This window comes from Rhinichthys klamathensis, unplaced genomic scaffold (genome assembly GCF_029890125.1).
Source record: "Rhinichthys klamathensis goyatoka isolate OS25496 unplaced genomic scaffold, OSU_Roscu_1.1 h1tg000136l_1, whole genome shotgun sequence".
Taxonomy (NCBI): Eukaryota; Metazoa; Chordata; class Actinopteri; order Cypriniformes; family Leuciscidae; genus Rhinichthys; species Rhinichthys klamathensis.
The window spans coordinates 1165563-1174938 of record NW_026606671.1 but is presented as its reverse complement, the minus strand read 5'-3'; the positions used below and the strand labels follow the sequence as shown (position 1 = coordinate 1174938).

The 9376-nt window shown below is 39.6% G+C and overlaps 2 protein-coding genes across 2 annotated transcripts; one reads left to right on the top strand and one right to left on the bottom strand.

Moving 5' to 3' along the window:
* The first annotated feature begins 445 nt into the window (after positions 1-445).
* cryba1l1 (crystallin, beta A1, like 1) lies at positions 446-3100 on the top strand. Its single transcript, XM_056257219.1, has 6 exons — positions 446-546; positions 898-980; positions 1212-1330; positions 1424-1565; positions 2401-2543; positions 2630-3100. Exons 2-6 carry the CDS (start codon positions 906-908, stop codon positions 2775-2777), a joined length of 627 nt encoding a protein of 208 aa, XP_056113194.1. The 5' UTR covers positions 446-546; positions 898-905; the 3' UTR covers positions 2778-3100.
* A 393-nt stretch (positions 3101-3493) lies between these two features.
* LOC130089789 (uncharacterized) lies at positions 3494-9173 on the bottom strand. The gene is made up of 5 exons (XM_056257324.1): positions 9044-9173; positions 8633-8720; positions 7386-8539; positions 4975-6412; positions 3494-4200 (listed from the first exon to the last, which is right to left on the bottom strand). Exons 2-5 carry the CDS (start codon positions 8718-8720, stop codon positions 3824-3826), a joined length of 3057 nt encoding a protein of 1018 aa, XP_056113299.1. The 5' UTR covers positions 9044-9173; the 3' UTR covers positions 3494-3823.
* Between the last annotated feature and the right edge of the window lie 203 nt (positions 9174-9376).

Below are 9376 nucleotides of genomic sequence, written 5' to 3'. Positions count from 1 at the left end.
TTGATCCAACCATATATATATATTGATCCAAATCGTTTTTTTGAACCAGACATTGTAACTTTTCAGGTTTGGTCCCCCAAATCTTGAGTAGGCTAACTTGCATGAAAATCAGCATCAACTTTCCTCACTGCACCCACAGCAGCTCAGATACATAATTTCAAAATCACACTCAGTTGGAGCAAGTTCACTCAGATGATCCCAGCATTTTGGTTTCATTGTGAGCAGGAGTGCTGACCTGCACGAACACACTGGGGCCAAACCCTTTGTGTCTCCTGCTTTCACCCAAAACGCACTGCACTTGTCAGTGAATGGGCTCACAACACCCATGTGGCACTTCTATAGTATGTGCTGAGCTGGCGACCCTGTGGCCTGTCCGCTAGCCCATCAGAAGGCAGTCCACGCGCACCGCGCGCACAATGGCGGGAGCGCGCATTGGAGTGCGCGCACGCGGCGGTCGGTATAAAACTGAAGCGCCAGGTTCTCTCAAAGCTCCACGCGAAACAGGCGTTAAGGCGCGTGCCACTCTCTAGCTCAGTGACTAAAACGGTAAGAGTCCAAATTACATCTCAACGAGCTCATGGCACAATTATAAACTTATTATGGTCTACTTTACAAACATCTTCTTAGTATGGCCACATTATTATGCGAATGGTTTTGATTTAAATTTAACAATTTTTTTTTTTTTTTTTTTACATTTTATTATTAATAAAATACCTAATTAATCTAACATCGATTATTGGGTGTTTTAAGTAACCGTTTTTATTTGTAATATTGATAAAAACAGTTTACTTCTAATACTAACAAATTTATTCGAGTTAATTTCACAATTTTTATCTAAATATTTTAAATGATATTTAATATGTTTTTTCTGTTTTTTCCCCCCCTGTTTGTTTTTAGATATAAAGATGTATAGGTTCAATCGATCCGCCATGATGCAGCCCATGATCAGCTCTGGCATGGGAATGGCTCCTTTCTTCAAGGTAAACTGTCATTAAACACACATACATTCAATCTCTTTTGAAATTACCCATCTTTAATCCCAAAAAAGGATTTGTTGTTATAATGATGCATCTGGATCAATAGAATATGGTCACTTTTATTTTATATAGCAAACAAACCCATTCAAGTCATTTATTTGAGTACTTTTCACATATATATTATAAGAAAACAACATTTTCACACACTTTACATTTGTGCTTCCACTATCTTAGGTGACTGTGTTTGAGCAGGAACACTTCCAGGGAAAATGTCAGGAATTCACCTCAGAATGCTGCAACATTCAGGAGTGTGGCTTCGACAACATCCGTTCTATTCGTGTGGAGAGTGGCGCGTGAGTTGTAGTGTTGGTCAAATAAATGTGTGCCTATGGAACCTTTCAGCCAATAGAATGTGCCCATGTATGACTGGACGTTCTTTTACATAGCTGGGTGGGTTATGAGCACCATGACTTCCAGGGACAGCAGTTCATCCTGGAGAGAGGAGAGTATCCTCACTGGGATGCCTACAGTGGAAACCTGTCCTACCATGTGGAGAGACTCATGTCTTTTAGACCTGTCTACTGCGCTGTGAGTATTATATCCTTTCTTGTACTAGAAATCTTAATAGTACACAGTATTTTGTGCAGGCCGATATTTAATAATTATTCGTCAAGTGTCCATAACAGATACAAAGCGAGTAGCCTTCGACTGGTCATGCGATCTCAACATATCATCCCCAATGAGGCGAGCCGCTCCATGTAAAAACAAAAATCAAAAAGTCAAGTCAAATTTATTTGTATAGCCCTTTTCAAAGTACACATTGTTTCAAAGCAGCTTTACAGAAAATTATGATGTTAATGTTTATACTATCTTAATATCTTCAAGCCTTATAGTCACATTAAGCAGATTAGAGTCGGGCGATAATATAGTTTACATTTTGCAACGACACAAGCAATCAAGCATTTGAGATTTGTAATATAGTATTATGTACCATTTTGTGACAACACAAACAATCACACAGCCATTATTTGCTATATAGTAAACTGCTTTATGTGAGTGTACAGTATGTAAAATTGGATGTACTATATATCCAACTTTAATTATAAATTGCTGGTCTATAATATAGTTTACATTCTGTGAAAATATAAACAATCAAGCAGTTGAGATTTGCTGTATAATAAGAATCATTTTACATGAGAGTAGTGTATGTATCAAGGTAAAGTTGGATATACATTAAGGTTTTATTAGACTACTGATATGACTGTCTTTATCTCATGTAATGTACAACATATTTATGCAAACTATTCACTATTTATTCATCTCTAAAAAATGAATGCCTGCACCATTATATATTTTTATGTGATATATAATCACTTGAATATGTGGATATAAGGGGTCAAACGCTCTCTCGCTCTCCCCACAGTCTCACCAGAGCAGTCGCATGATGATCTTCGAGAGGGAAAATTTCCTGGGCCGCAATGTGGAGCTGTGTGACGACTACCCCTCTCTGCAGGCCATGGGATGGTGTAGACCTGAAGTGGGCTCCATGCATGTGCAGTGTGGCGCGTGAGTGTCTTCTTTATATTTTCTCTGTATTCATTTCCTTTCAGCACAGAAATACCTGACCCTCATTTCTCCATCTATGTGTGTAGTTTCGTGTGTTACGAGTTCCCAGGATACAAGGGAAGGCAGTACATCATGGAGTGTGAGAGGCACAGCGGAGACTATCAGCACTGGAGAAACTGGGGTTCCCACAGCCAGACCCCTCAGATCCAGTCCATCCGCAGAATCCAGCACTAAGAGCTCAGCCTCACCAGGGGACACTACACCAATCACCCTGCCGCCCGACAAACACGCTTTACACAAACACACACTCACTGTATTTCCTACCGAGTGTCTTTTTATTGCTAGGGCACACATACCATCGTGTCTTACACGAGGGTGCCAATCAGTTACTGACAATGACTAATGTCAGGTGCTAAACAACACCTTCCCGAGGTGCTCAACACAGCCAATGCAAACCAAGCTAAGTTAGGCCATATCCCTGGATGGGGACTGGCTGAGAGCAGCTCAGGTGTAATGTGTAGGAGGACAAAAACATGAATAAATGCTTAATAAATAAACCTGTTCACTTTAGTGACTCAGTTCTGTGCAGTTATTGTGTGTGAAGATGTTACATTAAGTATATTAATTTCTTTATGACAAATGCAAAATCCAGTTCCTTACACAACATTACATTTTCAAATAAACACTATAGATATCTGGAAAGGTGCTATTTGTAAAGTTTAAAATTTATAATAAATCACTGCTGATGCTTCTAATTAAAGCATATGTGATGAGTTTCTCATATATTCATATCAAAATCTTTGCACTTTATGTGTGGTTATGGTTATGTGTGGTCTGCTGTCCTAGACAAATCAAACTGTCAAGTACATGAAATTATTCTTCCACTATACATGATTTAGTATTATCGAACTAACATGTAGATTTGTATTTGAACACAAGAACAACTAAGGTCTGATCCATGTCTTTTTATTCAGAACATGGGAAACGACAAGAAAACTCTGCGGACATTAATAGCAGTCTCATTATTTATAAGAAGGCATGGTTGTCACACAAATAAACAACTTTAACATTCAGAACTTAAAACTATAAAAATTTCTGATGCCTGAAACTGAAGCCACCAAAGTCAAAATAGCAAATACTGCCAACGGTCACATTTGTGTAAACTCTGTATTGAATTATTTACAGGGAAAAGGTACCATGTACTACAAATATGCATCGATGGACATTTATTTAGTACTAAAGCTAAACGGTATTAAACAGTAAAGGAAATTTGTCCATGTTTAATTGGATCCTAAACTTATCACATCAATCTCGTAGTCTTCGTCATCGTCCTCCTCCTCCTCTGTGCTGAGAACAATGTCCGCAGAGACCGGCAGCACAGAGAAGGACTCGGACAAGGAACTAGAGACCTCCACGACATCAACATCCTCATCCTCCTCTAAACTGTCTGTGGCCCCTTGTGTATTTCGGAGTTTCTCAAGAGGCACGGTGGGATCCAGTGCATGCGAGACAAAAGGCATGTCTGACCTGTTTTTAAACATGACGCCTTCTGTGCTGCATCTTTGAAAAGGAGCATCATTGGGAGAGGCAGCAGTCTCAAGTCTTGCTTTGTTGTAGCTGTTCTCCATCGGTTTCTCTCCATTTGACATTCTGCAATCTGTGAATAAATAATAATTACCAGAGAAAAGTACTAATAAAAAACTGATCATTCATGTTATTGCTAATTACCAATAAACATGGAAGTTTGTTTTCCACGGAATAAAACAATTTAAAAGATAATTGAGACTTTTTATCTCACAATTCTGACTTTATAACACGCAATTGCGAGTCTATATCACGCAATACTGAGAAGAAAGAAGAAAAAAAAGTAGTAAAAAAGTTTTATTTTTTATTTAGCGGCAGAAAGAAGCTTTCATTAATAAACGACCAATCATATATTATCAGTCTAATAAATCTATGAAACTTTGTCTAAATGTTTAAAGTCTGGGTGGTTGTTGTAGTTTTGCTAATTGAAATAAGATTAAATAAAATAAATATAAATATTAAACAAAAGACAAACAAAAATAAGTTGTATTGGCAACTAACTGAAAAAATATAGCCAAGTAGAAATATTTAAAAAACTAATAAAGATGATAAAAGCACAAAACATTTATAAAAATATGAATAAATAATGGTATAAATAATAACACTGCTATACATTAATTTAGCCAACAAAACAATACACAGTAAAAAAAATCATTTTGAGATTTGCTAAATATTGCTTTTAATTAAATTAAACAAATTAATTTTAAGTGAGCACTAGATAGATACAAAGGTAATATAAATGTAAAATAGGGGAAATGAGCATGACCAATTACACATCCAATATCAGCCAAATCATAACAAAAAATCTCTATTATCGCCAAATAACTGAACTGTTGTGGGCACATACCTTTAGCTGAAGGCAGAGTCTGCTGAAGGCACATGGTCATCTGGTTGCCAACCTCCTCCATTCTCCCTTTTGTTTCCTCATCTTTTTGGTTCATTCTGCTATTATTGTGCTCTTCGACCATAATTGTACCATCCATCTCTGTGTTGTTCGTCATTTGTACCTCAGCTCCATGTACTTGCGTGTTTTTCAGCCTCCCCTTTCCTTTCGGTTTCCTCACAGTTCTGTGAACTTCTCCCTTTTGCTCTTCCTCTCTGTTCTGCTGATTTTCCAAGATCTTTTTCATTAATTCAAAAGCAGACAGAGCTGGACGGGACCCAGTGGTTTTTTTCTTTATGACTGGCCGTTTGGGTTGTGAAGTCCCTGTACTGCACTGCACCTTTAACGTTCTTCCTTCTAGAAGAGTTTTGGTCGCGTCTCTTTTAGCATGACCCACTTGTTTCTTTTTTACAAGACTGGTCACTTTGCGATCATGCAACTCTGAGGTTTTTGACCCATCTAAAGTCTTCTGAGACGTTGTTTTTGTGGTACATTTCACATTGCGAGCACTGGCTGTGTTTATGACTCTCTTCAATGCGCTCGCAACACTGCAGCTTGAGCCAACTGTGCTGCTGGTGCCTTTTTGCTCACCGTCCCTCGGTAGAGAAGCTTCCACCTTTGGCTTCTCTAGTCGTTCTTTTTTCCTTTCTCTCTTCGGTTTTGCGGGGAGCTCGTTTCTCCTAGGCAGTTCTTCAATAATTTCCAGCTTCCTCTTCCTACTCTGGCTTCTGGTCATCCTGACATTTTCAGGCTTCTCTTCACCTTGCTGTGTTAGTGATTTCTCCATTGTCAAATCTGACACCTGCCAATAACCTGATGGTTTCTGCGGTTTATGAACAAATGAGACTTGTGGTCTGTTCTTGTATAATGAGGCATTTGCCCCCTGAGTTGTTGTGTTCATAGAAGTAGCATGTGCATTTGATGTGTTTGTATGTTCACAGGTCTGGCTACCATCTGTTCCGTTGGACACCATCCCATCTCGAACATCTGATTCACTTACACCAACGTGTTGCTCAAACGTTCTCAGAAAACTGTCAAGTATGTCAGTCAGCTCACCTTCAGACTGTGGTTGGACTAAACCAAGATCTGTGAGCTTAACCGTAGACTGCGCTCTTGGATGATCCACGTTGGAATCTACATTGACAGGATTTGTTATTCCGTGCTGATTGTTGGGCATGAAAGGGAGCTGTGCAATGACGTCATCTATCAGCCAGTCCATTGGCTGAGTGAGGCCGGTCTGATTGACGGCTAGGAGAGGTGCGGTGTGCATCAGGGATGGAGCTGGAGGGTTCATGGTCTTCTGCTCAGGTGCTGATGTTCCACTAAAATTTCGGGAAACATTTTGTTGGGGCAAGGGATGTTTGCGAGGGCGACCTCTTCGTCTTGGGGGCGGAGCGGCATCCTACAGAAAAAGTGACAAGTGTTATTTCAGAGAATATTTGAGTGACTGCTTTGTTGCATTTGTATTTACAATTTGAAGAGATCATATCATGCATTTTTTAATATATTTTTTTATTTTTTAAATCAAAAGTTTGGTGTTGGAAAGATTTTTTTTTTTAAATGTTTCTTAAAGAAGTATCTTATGCTCTTATGAAGTCCCAAGGCTGCATTTATTTGATCACAAATACTGGAATATTATGAAATAATATTACAATTTAAAACAACTGTTTTCTATTGGAATATATTTTAAAATGTAGTTTATTCTTGTGACGGCAAAGCTGCATTTTCAGCATCATTACTCCAGTCTTCAATGTCCCATGATCGTTCAGAAATCATTCTAGTAAGCTGATAATGAGCTGAGATTCTAATTCATTTCTTATTATTATCAATGTTGAAACCAGTTGGGCTGCTTAATTATATTAATATAATATAATTAATCATATTTTTACAAGATTCTTTGATGAAAGTTTAAATTAACAGCGTTTATTTGAAAATAGAAACTTTAATTGAAATAGAAACTTTTGTAACATTATAAAATGTCTTCACTGTCACTTTTGATCCTTTCTGGTCTTTCTGACCCCAAACGTTTGGAAGGTAGTGTATTTTTAATAATTTAAATATTTTTTTGACATACAAGCATCATGCGTCATTGGATTCATCTATCAGACAATGTGGAAATTCGAAACGAGACATTTTAGTCTCAATGAATGGTCTGGGATGATGCTTTGAACACTGCAAGTTACAGTATGTGTCTATGTATTCATTAAGCAGAAGCACCTTTTCCACAAAAGATCAAGGGAATTTTGATTGATCACGATATGAATCATTTAAATCATTTATTCAAACTTTAAAGTGAATAAAAATCAAGGATTTTTGTTATGTTTTAGTCATACCTCCTTATACCTTCTTTTCTGAATATGTCGTGAGACACCTACCTGACACACTGGTTCTACCAATCTGCCTCTGCTCCCTGTCTTTCTCTGTCTGGCCCTTGATGAAGACTTGCCTTTCTCTCCTTCCTCTTTTATCACTCCTCTGCCTTGTCGTCTCCTCCTCTCTTGATTTTTGAACATTTGTCTCAAATCTAGCCTCCTGCCAACCCTACCCCCACCTTGCCCCATCCAGGCGGACCTTGGCACCCTTCCGAACCTATTCATATTTTGCTCTCTTTTACAAATATTCAATACTTCTCCCTTCAGAGCGAATCCTTCGCTTAACCCCGCCTTTCGCCCCCTTCTTGCCCTTCCCTCAGTTTTAATGTCCCCTCTCATCCCTCTCTGACTCTGCTCCCTTTGCCCTACGCCCTGCGAGATGTTAGTGTCAAGGAAGTAGTTGATAAAACCTGGGATATTGTTCTCAAACTGTGCAAACGCTTCTAAAACACACTCATCGCCCTCTAAAACGCTCCCCAATGTTACTCTGTCCTGATTAGCCAATTGCTCAACACATGTACTATGAGAAGGGTGAGGGTGAGTTGGCAGTGGGGTTGGAGGCTGCTGGTACGAAGCTGCAGGGGGACATACGTAGACCTGGGGCAAACAGGCAGGTCCACTCACTGTGGGATACATAGGGGTTTCAGGGACCACATCCATGACTTGAAAGGAAGGAATGTTCTCTGGATTACCCTGGCCGTTTTTAAGTGTTGCTAGGGTGATATCAGAGCCATCGGTATACGTGCAGAGGCCCTGATCACTCCTACATGACGACGGACCAATTACAGTTGCAATTGTTTCTATATGGTTTCGATATTCAGAGGGGAGTGTCGGAACAGACTCGGTCTGGCACTCTCTCTCCGACACCGCTTTGATCCACTCCGTCTGTGTGTTTTTCTCAGTTGCCAACCTCTTTGCTTCTCGTTGAGGTATGTTGATGCCTAGTTTGCAGGCTGCTAATAGGACTTCCTCTTTGTCCTCCTTGAACTGACCTGAGTACAGCAGACTGACCAGACTGAGCAACGTGCAGGCCTCTACGGCTTGGACTTCAATCAGTCGTCTCTGTCCATTTAGAGGTGATGGCATGGCTGACAGAGTTCCACAGAGCTTTGGGCTGAAGGCAGACAACACACAGCTGTGCACTGGCACTGAAACACCTGGACAGGGGTGGAGAGAGTACAGTAAACATAATGGAAGATGGAAAAGGATCGACTAATGAGCAGAGGATGGACTTCTGTGAGATGCCTAACCTTGAGTCTGCAGCACAGTATCACAGAACTCTGCCCTGCTCTGCTGTTTTTGCAGCTCTTTCACGAGAAGCGCCTCGAACGTCAACATCTGTGAGAAACGCAGGCATACACAGACACAAATGTAGAGGATTATAAATATGCAATTCCGTTTTGCGTGCATCTTTGCTGGAGTACAGACACCTGTATAACGTTAGGGTGGGAACCGTGCACGCTGATCACATGGGATGTCGCGAGACATGCAAAAAGTTGTTAACATCATGATTTAATTTTCATGCACTCCAATGGAAATTATAAATAGATAAACATAAAATTGTGTTTAATCGATGTTTGCATCGTTCCATGCTTGATATTGACACTAACCCAGTCGTCAACAGTCAAAACAGTTTCAGCGAATAAAAAATATTTACTGACCTTCTGCCGTTATGACATGAGAAACAGAACCTGCAATAACGGCTGTCTTTTATCCAAAATTGTCTCTCCTGTGTGTGTCGAAGTCACTAGACTTTAAGAAAGGTCGCGCGTGCATCACTACAAACTCGTGGAGCTCTACAGGCTTGCGCACACCGCCGCGCTGAACTGACTCAAGCATTTCCACAGTGGCTCTGATTGTCTGTAGGATGTAGCTTTCCAACTAACCGCTTTCTGTCGTATGTTTTTATTTTATTATTTTTCAAATTATTTTATTATTATTTTTATTATTATTATTTTATGCGTCCGCGTGAGAGTGATTTTTTTTTTTTTTTA